The 24354-nt window shown below is 36.2% G+C and overlaps 1 protein-coding gene across 3 annotated transcripts in view; it reads right to left on the bottom strand.

Annotated features, from left to right (window-relative positions):
* LOC116996510 (CUB and sushi domain-containing protein 3-like) overlaps positions 1 to 24354 on the bottom strand; it is a 614657-nt gene that overhangs the window by 408734 nt on the left and 181569 nt on the right. For all 3 annotated transcript variants that reach the window (XM_033060271.2, XM_033060262.2, XM_033060252.2), the window contains exon 5: positions 7789 to 7996. In XM_033060271.2, coding sequence (XP_032916162.1) covers positions 7789 to 7996 — 208 coding nt within the window. The remainder of the gene's footprint in view (positions 1 to 7788; positions 7997 to 24354) is intronic.

The following is a 24354-nucleotide window of genomic DNA, read 5'->3' on the forward strand; positions in this document are numbered from 1 at the left end:
AGCTGGTATGGGGACTCCACCACCTCCCAGGACAACCTTTTCAATGCATGATCACCCTAGCAGTGCAAATTTGCATGACCTACTGTATGCAGAAGAAATAAACATACAGTAAATGTACCTGAGTGGTTTAGTTTCATTTTTTACTGACTGTTAGGTCATGGCCAGAAAGTTGTGGATTGTCACAAGTCACCTCCATATTGGATGGCATGTACTTATAAAAAATTGTTCTGGCACTAGTTGGATATTGTGTTGATAATATAATAGAATTGCATTAACAGATTAAAAGGATGCTTAATTATTTTGTTTTAGTCACTGGTTCATTTAACAAGGGAATTTATACTCTAAATATCCAGATAGGATATCCACACATAAAGCAGATGGAAAGTCACAAAAAGAAGCACCTGTTTGTGAAGTTATGATTAGTCTGCAAGTCCCATATAAATAATGTTTTATCTTGTCAGAATTTATTAATGAATGCAAAGGACTTCATTAATGTGTTTGAAATATTACACTTTTAGCTGTTGTAGCCTGAAACATAAAAGATGGAATTATGAATGCATGTAGTTTACACAATGTACAAAATATACTAAAATGTAATTCAGAATTTTAATTCAGCATCTAGAAATGAGAGTGATTCAGGATTATCTCTTTAGGGATCAGTGTTCTCCCAAAACATACCACTTACTTTGCTGAATAAAGTAAACACAGCAAGGACTCAGAACATATGAGAAGAAAATGTGAAGTTTTAATTACTCTGGAATGACAAATGAAAAATTATGTTTTGCAGTTTAGTTATTCTTTGGGGTTTGGGTTGGTTCTGATGTTTCTTCCCTGCCTTGTTTTGAGATTTATGATATCCTAATACACTTTCCCCCACCATACAGCTCACACAGCATAAAACTTACAAGTTCAGTCACTGGTGTTTCAGTCAAAAGCAATGTCTCCCTTACTATTTCAACAATTGCCACCCTGAGACTATATTGAATGACCACATCAAAACAAGTGCAGTATTCTGCTGGAGTAAGCACACTGAAAGTGCTCCCTGTTAAGTCATCAAGCCATCTTCCTACCTCTATTTGATTCCCCAAATCTGCTGTAAGAGACTTCCGATTTTCTTTGCTACTTCTATTTCTTTTTGGTACACTGTTTAAGTATTCATTAACAAAAATCCTCCAGGTTTAGACTATTATTTACCTAAATTTTCTACAAAGTTTAGTTAAAGTTTATACAAAGCAGAGTTACAAATAAGCCACACTGGAAGCTCTCTGAGCTGTTTCATAAAAGGAGGATTCAAGGGACCCATGGAAGCACAAAAGCAGCAGTCAGTAAATCTTTGTCTAAGAGGGATGTGGGAAAACCAGAGTTTCGCATATCAAGATTCAAGAGAACTGTTTTTCAGTTTGTTTCTGAATGTTGATAAGACTTTGTGAAATAATATAATCCTATCTCCGTTGAGAAAAATATACATAAAAAGGTCATCCAATGTAATGCTCATTTGATAACTGCTGGTGAATATCTGACTCCAGATGGGAATAACTTCATGTATATTAAAAAGTACTATCAGAAAAAGGCTTACAAATGTTTCCTTTTGCAGTATACTCCTAAACACAGGAAAGGCAAGAGATAAGGAGTACCTTCAGAAAAGTTTCCTCAAAAGAAGTGCTTTTAACCACCTTTTGCAACAACAACAACCAAATACTGTGTTCCTGACATTGTGTACATTAATAAAATTAAAATAACTCATACCATCACGAGAATGCATTAAATTAAGGATGCAGTATAAAAAATATAAAGGAGATCAAATAACTGTGAAGTTTCTGCCTTTCAGTTTGCCTACTGTAAAAGGGAAAAAAATAGCTCTTTACATAGGTACTGTTATTCAGCATACAAGTACCTGAGAAGACAACAGATCAGGCTTTATTTTGACAATAAAGTTGTTCTATGCCTTGAAGAAACAATATTCCCCTCCCTATCTGTCTCACTGTGCTCTTCAATTCTTGTGTTTTCTGCTCTCTAACACTGGAAGAAAAAAAAAGCTTGGTTTTTGCTTGTATCACTTGCTGGTGCAGCTCTTTTGTGACTGGGTAAATGCTTGAGCCAACACAAGGTAGCGGATGAGTCAGAAATAGAACTGGGAACATGTTTGTTTTTTTAAAAGCAGCATAACAGTGGCAATGTAAAGTCTTCATTTGTACTACAATGAGCCAAGAGGATTCTGTGCCTGCATCTGACTCCCTGTCTGATGCAAGTACATGCTGGGATTTAACAGATAGTTATCTCATTGAGCCTTGACTCCATTATATAGTTATGAATCACATGTGCCAGATAAGCTTCAGCATTTAGTATTCTAGAGGAAGACAAGACAAATCATGTCGCTGGTCATGGACATATCCCAGTAGGATGAATGGGACAGCTTGAGCCTAAGGTAGGTGTATCTTCAACTCATGAGTCAACCTGCTCTGGAGAAAGGTGATACCACTGCCTACCCAGAAGGAAGAAAGGGAACACAGGGAATGTTTGGACCTCCAACAGATAATTGGTAATAATAAAGTCTTGTGTGTTCATTCTGACTGAGAACAATGAGTTCTAAATTAGGAAAAAATGGAAAAGCCTTTCCTCCCATGAGGACAGTCAAGACATAAAGAAGGTTGTCCACACAGGTTGTTTAGACTCCATGTTTGGATAAACACCTGAGCAACCTTGCCTCACCTGACAGCTGAGTCTGCTTTCAGCAGCTTTTCTGCTTTTCAGCTCCCAAGTTCTCTTCCATGCTGAATTATCCTGCTTTAAACATTTTGTCATTCTGTCTTGTTTCCTTACAACCTGGCTATGTGGACACATACATAACAACTTGAATTCCAGGATTAAATTCTGGATTTACAGCTGTGGCTGACTTGTATTGCCATGGATATGACAATTTCTTGAGGTCACATTCTCCTTTTACTAAGCACTGAGTCCAAATGTCACAAAGTAACTCTTATAGGAAGCACTTCAAGGTCTCTACCCCTAAGTGACAGATTTTCATCATGTAACTCATGTTTATATGTGTCTATTCTGCCTGTAAAGTTTGTGATTGCACTTTGAAGTACAACCTGTGAAACGAATGCAGAAAACCTCATCAAAATAGGGTTCTCACTAGGGAAAGGCCATCTATTTCTTCAGAAACATATCAGAACAAATAGTGTAAGATAACATAAGAGAAGCCTCTGCCTCTACTGTTAAACATATGTTTTGATATCTTATTCCTCTCAGATTCAGATCTTTCTCATATTTCAGTAAGAATTTTGAGAGTACCAGATGTAAAGCCAGCTTCAAAGTCCTTTTCAGATGATGATTTCCAGATAGAATCACACAATAGAACAATGGAAAACATGTCATTAACCTCCACAGTCGCTGTAACAAATTCACTTCCTAAACACTATCGTTGTTCCTGAGCCCTACTCATTACAGAATGTACTGTTCTTCTTGCAGGGTTCCAAACGACCTCATAGAAATGACACAGGTGAAATGCTGAATCACCAAGCAAAAAATTAAATCACAGAAGCAAACACTAAAAGACAGAAATACCTTTCTATGGAAAGCTTTTGTTTCCAGGAAAGCAAAGAACTTCATTTTTGTTCTCAGTTCTTCAGAAAAAGATAAAAATGATAACACACAATGAATGGATTATCAAAGGCTCAAATCATATTTTTAGCATTGGTATTTGTCCTATTCCTGATTTTCTCTTCTCCCTGTTCCACAGTTAAGCATTATCTCTGTTACCTTCTGCTCCCTGTTTTAGAAGAAAAGGATTTAGGCACTCCAAAACTTGGTGGCTGTTTGCAGTGACTTCCTTTTTGTTCATTGGTTTGGGGTTTTTGTTGTTGTTTTTGTCTTGTTTTGGTTTTCTTTTGGTTTGATTTTTTTGTTTGTTTTGCTTTGTTTGACATTTTTGGCAATTAAATCCAACAAAGATTAATTCTGTCCACTATCAGTAAACAAATACTGTGATAATTGCAGGAGGTTTTTGTGACTGCACTATGTTTGGTCTATTAATTGAATAAAATTTTCTAGCTATTTGGCTACAACCACAACATTCCTCTGAAAATATTTTTCCTATGATAAGCAGTATCAATTTTGCTACTATTATTTAAATTTAAATTCAACTGTTATCACATTACAAACTTTCTCAACTGGGGCTCTTAGCATAATTATTAAAATCATGTTGCTCATAAACCTTACCTTTCTGAGTCCTTCCTCTGAGCATTAAACTCAGATTTAAAAACTGTGAGAAAATGGTAATAATTATCTAAAGTAGTTTCAATAGTCTTCATTACTGAAAAAGAGACTATTACACTTGTCAATTTCTAGTTTGAAGTGATTTTTCAAGAAAATAAATGCTGGCCCTGAGGTAGGAATTTATTCCTCCTATTTTAATCTCTTTTTATGAGAACCTCAGTTTCTTGTTTTGTCTGCTTTGGTTTTTTTCCTTAGACATACTATTACTTTCATTAGTACTTGTACTATTGAGGTGTGATTTTCTATCCCTGTGCTGCCAATTGACATCAGGCAGAGGTTTTACTCTGCATCCTTTGATATGAGTGTACATTAATGTCATGATTATAAGCCGCACTGAGTATAAGCCACATCTCTGAGTGCCAGCAACTTTTCGTTCTTTGTCCATATATAAGGCGCACCTGATTATAAGCCGCACCTGATTATAAGCCACACGTTACAATACAGAGTGTGATAAAAGGTATCTATTCTATCACCATCTGTTGAGGGTGGGGGCAGTGATCCTTATCTCCACAGGAGATATTCTGCTAATGGGCCATCCACTGAAACCAGGCAGGGCATTGTTCTTTATCTTTTCACACCCCATCCTTCCTCCAGAGAGTCATTTTCTGCTAATGGCCCATTGAGTCCCACTGTGTGACTGATAAAATTACTCCATCCCATTGGAAGTTGCTCCAACCAGGGGGAAGAGCCCAACATTTCTTATCAAGATAAAAACAGAGGTTTTGAAAAACTAAGGGAGCCCCTTTCTCCACTGGACTCCAGAGGAAAACCGGATTTCTCCACATCACCACTGGACCTTTAGAGGGAAACTGCACCTTCTACAGGAGCACTGCTCCAACTGAGCCACATCTGTCACTGCAGGAGGATGCAACCACCATTTAATCAAACTGCTACCAACACCCTGCCTGATGGGGTGTCAGGTTGTACTCTGTCAGGGTTTGGAGTTTGTTTCTTTGTAGTACTGTATTTCTATTTTAATTTCCCTAGAAAATAACTGTTATTCCTAATTCCCATATTTTTGCCTGAAAGTCCCTTGATTTCAAAATTATAATAATTCGGAGGGAGGGGGTTTACATTTTCCATTTCAAAGAGAAGTTCCTGCCTTTCTCAGCAGACACCTGTCCTCCAAACAAAAACAGCAACTTTTCATTCTTTGTCCATATATAAACCGCACCTGATTATAAGCCGCACTTCGGGTTTGGACCAAAATTTTAGTCAAAATGGTGTGGCTTATAATCGTGAAATTACTGTAATTTAATCAAGTGCATTGACTGAAAATAAATCTAACCTGTTCAGGCACTGGATAAATAAAGTAACCACTTTGTTAAAAAGACTGATTGAGAATCTGTTTTATTAATGCATGTGTCTGAAGGTTAATTGTCATAACAGTATGCTTAATTTTTAAATGCCTCCTAAAGGCTAATTTTTATTGTAACTGAACTGGCAATAAAAGTGACCATGTACATATCTAACATGGATAACTGCATTTTCCTCACAAAAAAGACCCCAACCCCAGATAATATCCTTTTCCATAATACATATTATCTGCCTGCTCATCCTCACTTTAATTACCGCTAGTTAATATATTCTTCACTAATATTTCTTATAGGTTCTGTCTATCATTTGGTTCTTTTATAGCACTAGTAAAATAGAATTAAGAGCCAGGAAATGCTAATTAACAACCAAGCTCTCCAAATATGAAGGAAGAACAGCTGTCAACTTGTGTATTGGTTTGGATGGCCTGTTTTTTGGTAGACAAAAAGGAACATTTCACTAGATCTTATTTACATTCAGTAGATGCACAAAAGAAAAATTTTAGGTTTTTTTTTTAAATCAATAGGTGTAATAGTCATACAAAGCACCAAATTTTCTAAGAAATTATTTTATAATAATACTTATTATCCAGATCTACCAGTAATTGTGAAAATTAGGTAAGTTTTTTTTTTTCCTAAATGAAAGATAAAAAACCTGGCTTTAGGTTTAAATTTGCTATAGTCTAAGGACATATATAGCATTACTACTCTAAATCTAATCAACAAATTGTTGTTAATTAAGCTTTGCAAATCTGTTTTTCCCAATAGATGGGGGATACTTTTCTATAATTGAACACATCATTCCAATTTAGGGAATATAAATGACAAGCTAAAAAAGAATATGCTCTCAGTCTGTTTCTCTACACGAGCAATTATTAAATCAGCATTGTAAATTTTTATGTTTTATAAACAGATAATGGGAATTTCCATATATAAATTAATCTTATTATATCATTTGAATACAGCCTTGTATTTGTAGAACAAAAAATGAAATCATTGTTTGAAGCTCATAAATGAAACCCATTCAAGAAAAATCAAATGCACATTTAGTTATTCAAGTGATTCATAACATCTGTATATCTTTGGTGTTACCCCACTAATTATTATAAATTATTATTTAAAATTTATTTTAGCTGACAGCTAGTTCAAAAGATTTCAATTTAAGATCCTGAAAAACTCAATGGCAATTAAGTAATATTCTTATACAGGTAATTAACTATGTAGGTGGCAGTATAAATTAACTCAAATTATAAAACACTGTTTGCTAAAGCTTAGACTTAGAGTATAGATTTTTATTACACCCTGAAGCAGTAAAAATGTATTACTTACAAGCAACACTTATAGCGACCTAATCTGATGCTTTTAAAACAATATAATTATTTAATTTTAGAACTTATTATAAAATCAAAGTATTTTTATTTGGTCTATGTTGCATTTGAAGAGGGTTTATACTGGTGTGAAGAAAACAAGACTCTTCTGACCTTAATGATTCTAGCCAACCATTTCTATCACATGTTGTTCACATGCCCCTGTCTGTCATACAGAACCTCCATAAAGCTTTATGAGAGAGTTAAGAGACTGAGATTTTACTGGAGACCATAATTGAGATGTATGGGTTTGTATACATCTTCTTTTCTGTGAATCAATTGCATATTTGAACCAATAAAACAAACACAAGGATTTGTCACATTGACATATTTCTTGAGTAGTGTGATGCTGCATTACCATAAAACTACCAGATGAGAAGCCACAGAATGTGTAATTTATTTTTCCTATTTAACTGAATTTGATCTTGAAAGATCAAAGAAAGAGGTTATTTACTAATTTATTTCTTATGTTTGTGTTGCAACATCTACATAACACATCTACACTGAGATTAAGAATTGCAGAAGTCAGACTAGCAAAAATATTGTTACTACTGCTAAGTTAACAAACAAACAAACAGACACATAGACAATGAAGCAAATAAGTCTACAATCCCCTTCATCTTGACACCACATCTTCAGAATATATCTAAAAACCATTTTACAGTTGCAATTGGAATGTCAACATTTATGCCATGGTCGCAATTATTACTGTGAGGGTTCTTTCTATAGCAAGATTACATAGTCACAAAAGGAAAGGTAACAAAATGTTGTATTTTCACATTTTATCATCCTTTTTTTTTAATCACATTAAAATTGAATATTTGACTTACCCTATTGTAGGTGGTTCAGAACCTTCTATTTCCAAATAATCATATTTTTCTTCCATTTGGAAATCTGTAAATATGAGTGAGATAGTATCACCAGGCTCTGCCACAATTGTCCATGTGCAATCTGCATTATTATGATATTCATTAGGAAAGTTGGGGCTCGAGATGATTCCACTTGATCCTCTCATCGTTCCTCCACAAGCATCCTCAGCTGTAAAAAAAACCCAAATTAAAATCCCACTTTAAAAATGTATACTTTCTTGCTGAGAACAGAAATTCATTACTGTTTAGGTGGACAATTGCTTAAGACTTTTTAACATATTTGACTTGGAACGTTGCTCCAAAATTAAGGTTTTAAAAGCAGTAATTGTTTCAAGTAACAATTACTTAAGGATTATTATATTTGTGCCAGTATGTATTTTTATAATATAATATTTATTAATAATTATAAATCTGGATTAGCATTGTTTCAGTCACTTTACAATAGCATACAAAAATGTCACTATCTCCTCTTTTGCTTTAACTAATTTTTTTTTTAATAAATCGATTGTAATCCCTACCACAAACAGTCTGACATGTGATGTGCAGCAGCCACATTACAGTGAGAAAAGAAGCATGAGAATCTTACCCATTGTATACTAATTGTATTGTCATATTTTATTTTTGTGAGTATCTGGTCATTACATTTATTTTTGAGAACCCATTTTCAAACAGGTGATCAGTTTTCAAACCAAAGTCATTAATGAGTGATTTCTTAATGTCACATGCAAGATGCTTTCTCACTTAAGATGTTTACATCAGAGTAATGAGTTTTAATAGATCAAATATTTACAATTTTACCGCAGGAAAACATTTTTCATGCCATATGAATAACTGTGAAACTGTTTGACCAATTATCACAATGATTTTTTTCTTTTTTGATGGTGACTCTGAAACCAAAATTACTCTATTTTTTTAGCATGTGATCTTTTGCTGGATATATCAGGTAAGCATAGGATATTCACAATATCAGTTCTAAAAGACCTTTTTCTATTATGAAATAATTCTCAAATGACTGATGTTGTTACTGTTTATTAATAGTATCTCTACTAACTCAAAAATTGTTTTGAGGATTTTATGTTAAAATTATTTCTGTGAGCCCATAAAATTATTTGGAAATTTAGTGCTTTTTCTTTCAAAAATGGAAATACCTTTCAAATAGTTTGAATGGAAATAACATAATGCATTACTTATTCAGTTTATTACCCAAATGTTTGAAGCATATTTGAAAAGCAATTTTTGTTTCTGCTCAATTAGAGTGCTAGCATGAATAAAACTTGCCCCAGAGTCTGAAAACCCAGTCAATACTGATGAAAAATTAATGATAAGGGTAGAAAAAAAGCAACTTTAAGGAGAATAGGATCACCGAACAAAAAGTTTAAAGAATTCTGACACACATAATTGCTCACTTCTAACAGAAAGAAAAAATTCATGAATCTTTATTACAGTGGTTTAGGAGTTTAAAATACCAGGTTTTGTCTCTTAAAAATTCTACTAAATTATGCCATGGCCAGATTAAAAACACTCAAACAAACAAAAAGCCCACCCCAAAGTAAAAGCGTATCTTAAATTTATTCTTATTAATTAGCCAGAGTACTTTGCATCCACTAAATATAATAAAACTAAGATGCCTTTTCACATCACAGTTCTGGCCCCATAATATGAAAGGAATAATAAATAGATAAGTAAATATAATATGAATATATTGTTTTCATGCATTACAGACATTCAGAAAAATAATTTTAAAGTAGCAAACTTTCCTACTGTATTGCAGAACTCATGCTTTGCTCCTCACAAATGAATTGCAGAGAAATGTATGTTAGTTCCTAGAAATATAACAAACTGTTTACTAACAATGCTGTTATAATATACAAAAACTTTAAAAATTAGTGTGGCACTGTCTAAAAATATAAACAGTGTTACTAAATGTGCCCTTTATTCTGAGCCACAGTTGATTAGAGACTTTTTCAAAGTGTGATTTTGCTACCATCAGTGAAATGGCCCAAAAAATTATCACGGTTTTTATTCTGATTCATGTAGTGAATTTGTTACAATCAATATTATCTGCATTTGAGTGTTGCATATATCACCAAAAGCACACTGGATATCATCTAAGTGTACTGTAAGCATTAGAACAATAAATAACAGAATTACTGTACTCTGATCTTATTTTCCTCCACCTACAATATCATTTGCTTGGTTCAAGTTTTGCAATCAGATCCCCATAGGTAAAAGCTCCCATCTGTGAGAAGACTGTAAAGCATTATGCCTATGCAAATGTTTGGTGTGTTACATTGTGAAGACAGTGTAAAAAAAGATTTAATCTTCAAGTAAATTGACAAACATTGTTGACAGAGTTCCACCAATAACTTCATAGTGCACAAGACCCTGACAAATAAAAGAAAATGTAGTAATTGTCTCTTTCGCAACCAGCTCTTAGCACCCCTATTTCTGTCACAATTGAAGCAGCATAATTTCTTAGATGTCAGCTATGAAATGTTGGAAATAAAAGAATAACTGGTGCAGGAACAGTAACAGTGGTTGATCTTCATCAATGTGCAACAAGCTCAGTAAGGAGATGCGAACAAGGAAGAGAGGAAAAATAGATTTTCTGTGATTTTGGTACAGATCCATGATTATCTCTTTCCCTGCTGTTCTGGAACTTTCTGAATTTATTTTAACAAACTACCAAGGTAGGAGTCCTCAAAGACATTTAAGCGTTTAACACTCTTTTCCCATGGGAAAAGACAAGCCCATTCATAGGATTGTCTTTGCTTAAGGACCACAGTATAACTTGGGGGCTAAAGCAGCAGGATGGGAAACCCAGTGTGTACCTCAAGGACATTTAATCTTGGGGAAAAAATAAACTATACTGCAAGTTTTATGTTGCAGGGAGCAAAACAGCAGGAATAACATGAACCAATGAAGAGTGAATTTTGTGAGGAGCAAGGACAGTGTGGCAGTGACTGGGGTCTGGTTGCTGTGGGTGCCCAATCATCAAATGTGCTTCTTCTCCTGCCATAGGCACCCATTCTGACAAATGGATCCCAAATCGCAGCCTATTTTTGAACATCTGGAGGGGTGGATGAAGTCCATGGAATGGGAAAATATCTGTCTGTGAAAGGATAGAGAATAGCAGTTAATGAGAACTGTATTTATCTGTTTGTTGGTTATCAAGGGGGTTTAAGGATGTAGTTTATGTTGTATGTGTGCATGCTGCATGTTCCCACACACAGTACACACTGTAATCACTGCAATCAAAATGTAGTAGCTAAATAGAGGTTAAGCACCTAGATTCCTTGAAAGAATTGTGTGTATCTCTATCCTCTCAATTTCCAGTTATCAAATATGAAGAAAAACATTCAAAGAAATTGTAAGAAGACAACACTTCAGTTAAGACTTGATAGAATCTGACATTGTTCAATTACAAATACATAGCTAATACTGATATATTTTAAAAGCTACTTTTAAGATTCATACTCCATTCAAATTAAATTGATTTTGTCATGTACTGGGAAATTTTATCCAATAACAATCTTGCAAATGTGGTATGAAGGCATAAATGCAAAAAATACACTTACTCCCAAGATGTCATTTTTCTTAACATATTTTTCTGATCTCAACCATATGCTGAAAGGGGAAGATTTTTCAAAGTGATATGCAAGAGGAGACTTGGCATTAAAAAGCTTTTCAAGGTATTATGAATTCAAATTAAGATCTCTGATTGAATATGCAAAGCAGCTCTTGTGCAGAGGGAGTATCACTGATATTATGAGGAGTGATGATTATGAAAGCAATGTTTTGGGGGTTTGATTTTTTTTTCTTTTTGTGGGCACAGGTTGTTTCTATTTATGTTCATAGATACCTGCAGTTTTTCTCTCTTTTCCATTTACAATCTTATAAGTAAATGAACATTAAAAAAAAAAGTGAAATGTGTACATGTTCAAATAATCTCCAGTGAAATCTGATTTCATAAAATTGTATCTTTTTTTTTTTTTCTTCCTGGTTTGTTGTTCACTGCTAATTTTTCATAATAAATTTTGAAAATATATTTCTCTAGTTATGTCTTATTTAATTTTCTGCTTATTCTTGTATTTTTAAGTGATATTCACAAAGATGTTACATAAATATTGAACCATAAATTTCAATAAAATCGGTGATCAAAGACAGGCAATGTCATCAGTGATTTATAGGACATGCAAATTTGTGGATTTTGTTGAGAATTCAATGAGATTGCATGGTAGATCAAGCTTTAATCTGGTCCACAATGTATCTTTTTATCTTATCTATCTAGATATTTATAGAACTATCCAGATATTTATAGAACTAAACAATTACATTTTCTGCATATCCTATACTGCCTTCACAAAAAAAAAAAACAAAACAAACCCAGTTTCAATTTAGTCTCTTATTCTGTTTTCTCATTGGCTGTGCAACGATCAGCAGAATAGAAACTACACAGGTGAAGTGAAAAGCACCTCAAAAAATTAAACTCAGTCTGTAGTATTACAGTCTGATTATGAAACTTGGTAATGAGCACAGTAGTAGATTACATAGGCACAAAAATATCTTTAGGAAGCTCCAAAGGCAATGCCAGTTCCCTCTGCTTCCTCCTTTGCACAAACAACATTTACTACTTGTTGGGAGTTGAGTTCATTTTTTTTGTTCCTTCTTACCCATAGAATTTTTCCCATGAGTTGCTGGGAAACGCTGACTGCTGATACTTACGGGTACTTGACAAAACCAAGGGTTGGCTGGGGCCAGGTAAAAGGATGGCTGGAGCAGCTGCTACCTTGCTCGATCTGTGGCTTCAGGGAAGGACCCTCAGCACTGCTGCTGCTTGGGAAAAGAATTCACCATAACCCAGCCCGGAGCTTCTTTTTTTTTCCTTCTTTTTTTTTTTTTTTCCCCCATTTTTTTTCCTCTTTCTCTTTCTCTTTCTCTTTCTCTTTCTCTTTCTCTTTCTCTTTCTCTTTCTCTTTCTCTTTCTCTTTCTCTTTCTCTTTCTCTTTCTCTTTCTCTTTCTCTTTCTCTTTCTCTTTCTCTTTCTCTTTCTCTTTCTCTTTCTCTTTCTCTTTCTCTTTCTCTCTCTTTCTCTTTCTCTTTCTCTTTCTCTTTCTCTTTCTCTTTCTCTTTCTCTTTCTCTTTTCTTCCTCCTTATTTTCTTCTTCTTTTCTTCTTTCTTCTTCTTCTTCCACCCATCGCTGCCTGACCCCTGCCGCTCCTTCGGTGCTGCTCTGGGTTTCTCTGCGCTGTAGCCCCCCACACCCTGTCCTGTCGGGACATCCAGCAGTTCCAGCTACTGCCACGGAGTTCTCTGATACATCTTGCCCACCAGCCTGAGATCATTTGCTCATTCCTGCCCTTCCAGCTCAGTGCTTTTCAGAGTCCTGCAGGGGCACCGTGATTAACTGCCCCAGGGCTTCGTGAAGAAAAGCTTCTGCTCCCTCCTTTCCCATCTCAGCCAAGAAGGCTGTCACGGGGTCCCTGGATCTGTTTGTTATTACTTCTATTGTTGTTGTTGTTTTTGTTTGCCTTGTTATACATACTAGCAAAGAACTGTTATTCCTATCCTCATATTTTTGCTTGAGAGCCCCATAATTTCAATATTATAATAATTTGGAGGGAGGGGGCTTACCAATCCAAGGGAGGCTCCTGCCTTCCCTAGCAGACATCTGTCTTTAAAACCAAGACACTCCTTTTGTTTCCTGACCACTTTTCTTGCAGTCTGTACATGTCTATCACAGAACTCGAGCAGGCCCAACTGTTTTGCTATGGCTCTGTGATTTTAATAATGTCATTGATCTCAGATCACATGTGAAGCTGCAATTCTTGGGCTTCCCATGCCCCATTTGCTTGCATATTGACACTTGAGAGATGTTTCTGGTCACCCCACTTCATCAAAAAGAGTGCAAGAAAATCCCTTATCAATTTATTCTGTGTGTACTCAGCCTGATTTTCTGTTCCTCAATAAACCTTCAAGCTTTGGTAACCAACCACAAAAACCCAGTGGGCCTGGGTCAAAGACTTTCTCATTAGGTTTGCAAGATCTTGCTCTGATAAATAAAAACTAGCTCTTTGATTTAGTCTCGATAATACACTGTTTAGAGTCAGAGAATAAAAGGATGGGTTTGTACAGTATAGAGAACAGGGTCTGTAGCATAATGCATATTATATTTTGTATTATATTCTGATACATTCTAAAAACTCTAAATATAATGCAAGATAGATATAGAAATATATAATATCTGAAAAACATTCATATGTTGACTTTTTTTACAAATCTATACCAATGAAAAAATGTCAACCTTTCCTCACAATTTATGCATAAGAATAACCTTACAGATTTCAGAAATTGAAATATAAAGATTGCCAAACACCTATCAACTGATAGTTTTGCAGAAGATTTTTCTTCTTTGACTTACATAAAGTTCATCCAGCTTTTGAGCAGAGGAACATAAAACTGTTTTTGAGGACAAATTGAAGTCTTATTTTCTGTATTGATTTGTAAAACTCAGAGATTTTAAAATCCAAATAAACCCAGTGATGACTATAAATTGACATGATCCACATCCTCAAATCTCTCACTTTGCACTTTTGTACTGTGCATTAGTTAAATTTATACAGATTTCACAGCCAGCAAAAAGTTTAAAAATCAAGTAATGCCTCTGTAGCTGAAGAGGTGAGGAGATTAAATGATGCTTGAACGTAAGTTAAACTGAACAAATTGCCTTCCCACCCACTGCCTTTGAGATAGAACCACAAAAACTACCTATGCCAGGGGAAAACACTACAATACCTTCAGCCTGCGCCTGCCTGGAGACCTATTTTGGGTAGCACGGGGTGACCCGTGAGGAAGGCAGCGGCCCTGCACTGCCCGTGCCTGGCACAGCCGGGCCAGAGCTGAGGCTCAGTGGGGCAGGATGGGCACCCAGGGCAGTGGGAGAGGCTCAGTGGGGCAGGATGGGCACCAAGATCAGTGGGAGAGGCTCAGAGGGGCAGGACGGGCACCAAGAGCAGTGGGAGAGGCTCAGTGGGGCAGGATGGGCACCAAGAGCAGTGGGAGAGGCTCACTGGGGCAGGACGGGCACCAAGAGCAGTGGGAGAGGCTCAGAGGGGCTGGACGGGCACAAAGGGCAGCAGGGAAGGTTCAGAGGGGCTGGATGGTCCTGAAGGGCAGTGGGGGAGGACATGAATAGGTGAGGGCACAGCCAAAGATGAGGGACAAAGGGTAGTTGTGGGCAATGTCCCCTCACCACCAGTCGATGTCCGGCTGAAGGTGAAGTGCGGCAGGAGCGAGGGGAAAGGGGAGATGGAGCCCAGGTCGAAATCTCAGTTTGCTAAGTGTTTTAAGATTTTGTCTTCTTTTTTTTTCTGCAAATCCTGAATCAGTAACTAAACGTTTATGTTACCTGGTAATAAATTAAAATTCACTGATATCCTCAGATATCCCCTTTTTTCTCCAAGGAAATGTCATGTTGTGGATGCGATTTAGGAGAGTTAGACTCTCCTGTACTGATAAGAAAAGTAACTGTTTTCTAGTAAATGGTGCACAGAGGTCTCATTTATTGTTCTTTATTCCATAAAGAAGGAAGGTAACATTTAAACACTACTAAAATCTTGGCACATGAAGCCAATACTTCTTTTTTATCAAAAAAATTAAAAAGAAGAAGAAGAAAAAAAAAAGGGTGCAGCGTCCTGAATTCTTACCTATATGTTTAGTTAAAAATGTACATAGATTTGTTTGTTTGTTTGTTTGTTTATTTTTTAATTTTCTGTTTTAGTAGACCAGGACTTGAAATTGATGCGTTAACTCACAACCATTCTATATATCAGTCAACAATGCCTTTACTGCTGTCTTCCAAAAAAAAAAAAAAAAAAAATTGCATCTTTTTCTCACAGAAAAATGAACTTTAGGAAAGGATTGTTGCTTTTATTGCTACAAACTGAGATAATATAAATTAAAATATTTAGATGGGTCTTGTATGAATATAGTTACAACAGAATAATATATAAAGATTTCTTGATGATCAAACTGTTTCCTATTACTTTGTGAAACAATAAAGCTTAGAAGTTCTGCAATGTTAAGACACTCATTTAGATTTCATGGTTCTCAACCCTGATATATACTGTTTGACTTGCTGAGGGGTAGAAGGCATGAGTAAATTCATTACAAAAGGAATACAGGGGAAAGCAAAAACTACTTAAATTGATTCCTTCAACAAAGAAAAGGGGGAAAGAACCCCTAGAAGTAAATATATCAATTAATCAACTTGAAATTCAACTATTTTTTTTATCTCATTATTTTTAATACCTACAAGGAAGAATGGTTTTTACTGTGATTTATAAATGCAATTTTGTCTTTAAAATTTGTCTTGTCTTTAAACTAAGCATGAAAAATGTGAAAGATGATAAATAACATAATACTTGAGATTTTAGAAATTACTAGAGATCTCATAGATTTTGTTGGATTTTTTTTACTTTTCAAGAGAGAAATTACATCAAAGTATGAACTTGGTAGTGGTTGATTTTTACACTTGTTTTACTGTTTTGCCTCCGAACCACAAAGAAATTATAATTAATAAACTGTAAGGGAGACCCTGTTCTATTAATAACGAGTATTTATGAAAATTTATAAAATAATGAAAATTTTTTGTTCTAACACAGTTGGCAACAAAACACCACACATCCTCTCATTCCGAACAAGTAACTAAGTATTAAAAGTGGCACTTGTTTTTTTAATCTGTTGTTATTTTACTGTATAAAAGAAGTTTGTTTCTGTTCTGTGTAAATCACTTGGTGGTAGAGTCAGGAAGAAGGCTGAATCCTAACCAGAACACCCAGTGTCATCTGCAGAGAGGAGGAGTCAGCACTTATTTTGGGATCAATTTACACCTCTTAGTTTGAAGGACCTTCTCAGGAGAAGAGTGTAGCAGGAAGTATGTGAAAGCCACCAAGAAAAAGGCTTACACAAATGAAGATTGTACTGGATTAGTGTGGCAAGGTTTTGGTATTGGGGGCTGCAAGAGTGGCCTCTGTAGATGTCAGGGGCTGCCCCATGGAGCTAGCTACAGGATGCTCCAAGATGGAGCTTTACCAGTGACTAAAGCTGAGGTAATTAGCAATATTGGTGGTGCCTCTGTGGTAACATATTTAAGAAGAGGGAAAAATGCTGTGCAACAGCAGAAAGAGGGGGGGAGGGAGAGAGAGGGAGGTGTAAGAAAAATGAGACCTGCAAACCTGAAGGCACCAAGTCCAGTGAAGAAGATGGTATTATAGGCTACAGGTGTAAAAGTTCTCCTGTAGCTGGTGAAGAAGAGCATGGTGATGCAGGTTATGTCCTGGGAGCTTATGTTTGCCTGGAGAGGCTGTGGAACTTACACCCCTGGAAATTTTCAAAAACTGAGCTGCATAAGACCCAGAAAAAATATAACTACCTTTAAAGTAAGACTGAGAGGTGTGTTGGATTTGATAGACTCTTGTGGTCCCCAAATAAGTTATCCTATCATTCAATATAGTTCCCCTATGATAGCTTAGAGATGGAAAAGAAAAATAACATCCAAGCAAATTGAAAAACAAAAACAGTGAAGAACTCATATTGTTTGAATTCACTTACTATTTTTTTTTTTATTTTCCTGCACATGATCTAGTAGAACACGCAGAGCAAGATCAGGGGAAAAAAGAATACTTCCTTTGGTTTATTTTCAACTCTCTTGACCTATTAAAAGTTTTGATTGTTCATTTTTTTTTCTCAGAACAGTTGCACTATTTTAAGTTTTGAACCAGTCAATGAAGAATGGATTTCAATTTCAACTCTCTTTACCTAATAAAAGTTTTGATTGTTTTTTTTTCTCAGAACAGTTGCACTATTTTAAGTTTTGAACCATTCAATGAAGAATGGATTTCAATGCGTACATCTTCAGTTATTTTTATCTTAGCTTTCAAACTGTTCGAATGAGACCACTTCGGTGTCTAAACCATCAAGCAAAATCTCATATTAATTTTCTATATTACATTCAGTATAGGACTTTAGAGGCGTAAGAGGGTATCATAACTTTCATTGTCTAGTACTTTAAACCTTCTGTCCTAGTGAAAACTGGATTAAAAGGACCATGCAGTTTAAAATAATTTACTTTTATGAACTGAAGAAAAATGCAATGTTCATCAAAATTTCTTCCTAAAATGTGCAATTCCATATGCTTATTTTTGTAAAACCTCTAAACAACAGGGTGTATTCTTACCAAGCATTGTGAAAAAGAAGCAGCACAATTTCTGTGGCATATTTTTGATCTCTTTACTTCTGTAATGTTACATTTCTACAAGAATTTCTGTCTTATTGCAGCACAAAATGCCTAAATGATGACAAAATGTTTTCAAGATCTCAGAGTCAAGATTTCTGTAGTTGCTTAACTATGCAGAGACTTTAGAATTCAGTACTCCTGGATGTGAAATGTGACTACTGCTTCACCAGAAGAGAGCAGCAGGACTTAACCTCTTCTGAAGACATTTTCTCAGCCAATTTATGACTGCTTTGGCAGCTCTGTTACCTTATTTGCCAAAATTTATCAAACTTAAATTAAGTCTGCCTGCATTTGAAAAGTTCACAGAGACATTCAAATTTGGAAAACTAAAATCAGAACTAGAAGGAAAAGATTTTTATACCACAGAAGAATTTAGAAATAGGAGTTTCGGTGTTCTGCTTGAGTGACGAACAAAGTTTTTCAAGTAGAAGTTGAATATCTTTTTCACTTTAGCCAGCAACACTCACAGACAAACTGATAAAGTATGGGGTAGATGATGAGTCTGTGATGTATGTTGAAAAGTGACTGAAGAGCTGGGAGGTGAAATGCATGAAGGGTGGTGAAATGCAAGAAGCAGCACGAAGTCCAGACAGAGACCAGTTCCCTCACACCTGGAGTACTGTGTCCAGTGATGGCTCCCCAGTATGAGAGACATGGACAGAGAGAATCCAACAGAAAGTCACAAATTATTCAGGGACTGGAGCTGCAGACATACCAGGGAGTCTGGAAGGGTGCATGTTCAGCCTGGGGTAGAGAAAATTCAAGGGGAATCATCAGTGCTTATAAATACTTGACAGAGAAGTAAAGAAGATGGAGACCGACTCTTCTCAATGGTACCAAGAGCAATAATGAGAAAATTTGGCACAAATGGAAATAGAACACTGTTCAGACATATTTTTCCTTATTATAAGGTTGATTGAACATTCAAACTGGTTGTTCAGGGAGGCTATGGGGGTCTCTACCCTGCAGATACTCAAAACTCAACTGGTCATGGGTCTGATCACCCCACACCAGGTGTCCTTGCTCTCCGGGTGGAGGGACTTGAACTAGATTATATTCAGAGGTGCCTTCCAGACTCAGATACTCTCTGTTTCTGTGATTCTGGGAATATTGTGCCCTCCCCTAGGTTAAGAACTGAATACAGTGCAGACTGTGGAAAGCCATGGAAACCAGGATACTCTAAACACAAATTGAGTGTCACGAGTCTTGACACTAGCCATAGATCAACAACTGTCAGAACAATACCAGAAAATAGCGGAAAGGTGCACAGCGTGGGTTGTTGTGAACTGTTCTGATTTCCTACAAAGACCCTTGCCTGTAGAGATCTGCCTGTAGAGATCTTCTAATACAGCCATAAGAAATCACATAGAAGCAAAGTGGAACTGTGGAACTGCTGTGTGTTGAAGCCCAGCCACTGCGTGAACACCAGCACTGAGAGTAGCTGGAATGAGCATTGACTTCAGTGGATGAAACCAACATCTACCCTGGAGTGGGGATCACAGTGTACATCAGTGTGAGTAAGGTAAAAGCTTTATCCTGACACATCTGTTTCCTCTGATCTTCTACTTAAAATATTGAGTTCTGGCAAGTACATTTTTTGGTATTCCTTTCCCCCCATGACAAATTTCACATCCACATCCACATACACATTCATATTTTTTTACATCTGTGCTTTTTGCCCTTTCAACATGAGTCAAAAAGTTATACAGAACGGTTCTTTTCAAAAGCCTTGCCTTTAGAGCCACTGAGGCCTAAAATATACATCCTTCTTATTTCACATATCATTGAGTCAAACGATAGTCATGGCATCTTCAGAGCCATTCTGGTTTATGATAGAAATCCAAAGCATTAAAGATGTGTGCCAGGAGTCATTACAGATTTTTTTCCTGGAAAATCACAATGCATGTCTAATAGTCAATATCTCAAATTGGTGTCCATTTTATTACTTCAAATTTAAAAAATGATTGGAATCATGGTCCAAATGTTCATCTTTTATTTTCATTAGCTTGCTCTCACCTATTGAAAATTTTAAAGATTCAATTGCCATGGCTTAAACATATGCCAAAACTTGTAATAATGACCTTTAGAAAAAAGCAATGTTAGCAGAACTGAGCTAATCATAAATAAATTTTTTAAAAAACAAAATCTTTCTAGTGCTGTTTTCAAAAAAGGATGTTGCAATGTTTGTTGATATTAAGAGTCACAGCACTCTGTATGACTATAGCTGTTACAGACACCTCCCAAAATGAAACAGAGCTGAGTTGAAGAGAGGCAACAATCTTGCAATTAAAACTCAGAGGTCCCTGATGACAAACCTCTTGTCTTGTAGTAGACCACCTTGCTGAAATCAGAATTCTGAATTCTGAAAAAGGTTCTCTTTATTTTCATATTCCTCCTTTGTTCCCCTATTAACCCTCTAGCAGGATATAGAACCAAGCAATTGTTTAAGTTGGTAGAGGCCTTACTCATCATCTAGTTGCAACCCCTCTAACACTGGCAGGGACACCTTCAAAATACAAGACATGGTTTTTATAAATTCTTGAGAAGCACACTGCAACTTAATAAGTTTAAAACCTTTCCAGGGTATTAAAAAAGCTGAATATGTATGGTTGCTGTCAAAAGACTCTCCTGATAAAAGCAATTAAAATCAGTATCGTGATATTATTTGTGATGAGTATTTATGGTAGCATGTTGAAAATGAAATATCATATTACAATGGAATCATGATATCAAAGTGCCTAGATGAAATAAATATCAAAAGGGAATCAGCATGAACATCTTATCTCAATATAAAAATCTTCATACTCTGACTCCTGTAGCTTGAGCTGAAGTCTATTACATGCATAAATTAAAGTGAATTAATCAAGATACAATTAATATTTGCTTACCTTGCCTCCCAAAATAAATACACTGGAACTGTGTAGCCAACATAACAGCATAACCAGTAGTAGCTAAGCATTTTTGTGATGTTGTATTGCCACAGAGAGACACAATACACAAGGGGCTTTGAGAAGTATGTGAGTGATTCACCAAAGGGACAAGGATGTTTGTAGGTGCTCATAGGAGACATCCACGTAAAAAACATGCAAGGTAAGATAACACCATCAACTACTAACTACTGCCCTACCCATTATATAAGAATGGCTGTCAAGGATATGTTTTCAAGACCCAACACCCTGATAAATGCATGTGGACATATTTATATATATTATTGTAACACTTCTCATCCAATACTTGGTAGATCACATTGTTTATGAAGATAGTGCGATGGTATGTGTACTGATGGATAGATTTGCAATTTCATCTCAACCGATGGCATTACACAGGATTTATTAAAGCAATATTTTTACTCAGTAAAGGAAGGTATTTAGAGACATGTGGAAAAACCTGAGTTCAGCAGACTAAATTTCTATCAAAATAATTTTAAAATATTAATTCTAAAATGAGTTGGCTTTTAATGTCATTCTGGCATAATGCAAGTACCATTTATGTGTCTGGGCACTTTCAGTGAAGAAACAGCAAAGATAATCAACAAGAAAATACAAATTGGCTGAGGAACCTCATACAATTAATTGGCTGCCAAAGTATTTGCATCAAGTGACAATTCTCAAAGCACACAATGTAATAATACAGCAATAAAATGCATAACGTGCCATTTTCATCATGATGACAGTGAAACAGTTAGAATCAAAGAAAAACACAATCCTTACATTATAGCATAGACTACCTGAAAGTTAAATAATTCAGCAACAGCATAAATTATTGTCGCATAAATTAAACATTATGCTTAGGAGAACACAGAGAATATGATTACTTGTGTAGCAAAATGCAAAAGAAGCCCCAAACTGTGCTGTTGAAATTTGATGCTGAATTGACTATACAATCACTAAGAATTTGTCTTTCTCTAGCACCTCTTGAATCCATAGCTCAGCTTTTAGCAAATTTAGCAGCAATGACACATTCTGAAAAGCACTGCTAAAATTTTCATGAAATTAGGCAACTAGATAGATGCAAATTACTAATCCCATTACAGAATTCATACACTGGAGAGTAAATACAATCATACTATTAGACAATGAAAATTCACAGGAGGGAAAGCATAGAAAGCCAATATTTTTCTTACAGCAGACCACCACAGAAAATAAGTACTTTGACCTTGTTTTTTTTTTTTTCTTTGCTTGTTTTTGAAGGACTAGATGAAGAATCTGAAGATAGCTAAGTAATTTTCTTTCATATATTCTAGACTGAAGTATATTCTACAAGTGATTATATTTCTCTGCATCTACAATAACCTCAGCTAAATGAGGATCAAGCATAGAATCATAGAGTGGTTGGTTTTGAAGCGATCTTAAAGATAATCTACCTCCAACTCCTTTGCCATGAGCAGGGACACCTTCCACTAGACCGGGTTACTCAGGGCCCCATCCAGCCTGGGCTTGTACACCTCCAGGGATGGGATATCCACAGCTTCTCTGGGCAATCTGTTGCAGTGTCTCACCAGGCCCATAGTAATGAATTTGTTCCTAACATCTCATCTAAGCCTATCCTCCTACAGCTTAATGCCGTCCCCTATTGTCCTACCACTACACTCCCTTGTGGAAAGTCCCTTTCAAGTTTTCTTTTAGTACTCTCCTTCTAGGTACTGAGGGTCTACAAAAATTGCTGCTATTTTTGAAGCTGTGTTCTATTTACTTCCTACTCTACTCTCTAATGCAGAAATTCCCTACATTTCTGCAGAAATTATTAAAAATTAAGATCAGAAAGTTACACTTTTAAAATATTAAAACTTGTAGAAAATCAAAAGTAAAGTTATCAGCCTGTGGTGTACAATTTCAAAAATATGACTAAAGTAAATTACCTCAAAAATAATATCACAGAACCATAGATACATATAGCAGGTCACTTCATGATAATGTTTATATAATTATTAGATATTCATATATTTATATATTTATATATATAATATTTTATCTAAATATATTTTTATATTTTTATGTAATTTATTAATAAATGTGTTTTTATGATATGTATAAGTAATGTATTCAGAACTAATGTCTTTATTAATATTATTTGAAGTACACATATGAAAAATATATAAGACTATTGTTGATATTTTATCAAATACATAACATTCATTACAAATGCTGCAGATTTACAAAGTTTATATTTTTGGAAATTTTTTAGTTTATTTTTGAGAAAATGCTATGCTATAGTGAATGAATTTTTCCCTTACCTCTTTGATGCAATTAGATTACTTGCCATTCTGTCTGTTAATTTGTGGTCAAGATAATGTTCATGTTTGTCTTCCTGACATAGTACAAATTTTTATCTCAGTTCAGCAAAAGTACTGTAATTTCACGAATACAAGCCGCACTGAGTATAAGCCGCATCGCCAGGTGTTGGCAAACATTTTGTTCTTTGTCCATAAATAAGCCGCACCTGAGTATAAGCCACTCTGTCGTTTGCAGGGAGGACCTGCGTGCAACAAAGTTGCCAAATAGTAACAGAATCGTGGCAGGGCAGCGTTTACTAGCTCGGCTTGGGCCATGAGGGCTTGGGGCTGCCAACAGGGCTGGGTGGCCCAGCTCGGCGCTGCCGCTTGGCGGGGTCACTCAGGGTTGGCTGCCGCCACCGCTGGGCTCGGTCACCCCGGCCCGGCGCTGCCCCGCTGTGGCAGGGGAGGCACAGAGTCCGCCAGCACCTGCAGCGGTGATGGGAGGCGGGGATGTAGCCTGCCTGCTCCTGCGGCGGCGGCACATGGGGACGGGAGCCCCCCGAGCCGCAGGGCCAGCAGCACAGAGTCCCTGCCTCCCCCCGAGCTGCGGGGCCAGCAGGAGGGAGCTGCCCCACCTTCCCCACCCCCTGTGCTTCCTGCACGGAGCAGCTCCACCCACCGCGCAACAGCGTAACCAATTTGTAGCAACCACGTAATTGCGGGGTTTTACTGGCAGGTGCTCGACTTTGCAGTTTGCACTGACTCGGTTTGCACTCCCGGGGTTGAAAATGTCAGAAAATTATTCACATATTGGCCACTCCTGAGTATAAGCCGCATTTCCAGTGTGGGAGCAAAATTTTGGCCAAAACAGTGTGGCTTGTATTCGTGAAATTACTGTAAATGTACCATTTTTAGCAGTATACAGTACTGTGTTCTGATAATTGGTAGAAGTTATTGATAAATGAAGAGCAGCAGCCTCTAAATATGATCATATGTTGCTTGACAAGGAAAGAA

This window comes from Catharus ustulatus, chromosome 1 (genome assembly GCF_009819885.2).
Source record: "Catharus ustulatus isolate bCatUst1 chromosome 1, bCatUst1.pri.v2, whole genome shotgun sequence".
Taxonomy (NCBI): domain Eukaryota; kingdom Metazoa; phylum Chordata; class Aves; order Passeriformes; family Turdidae; genus Catharus; species Catharus ustulatus.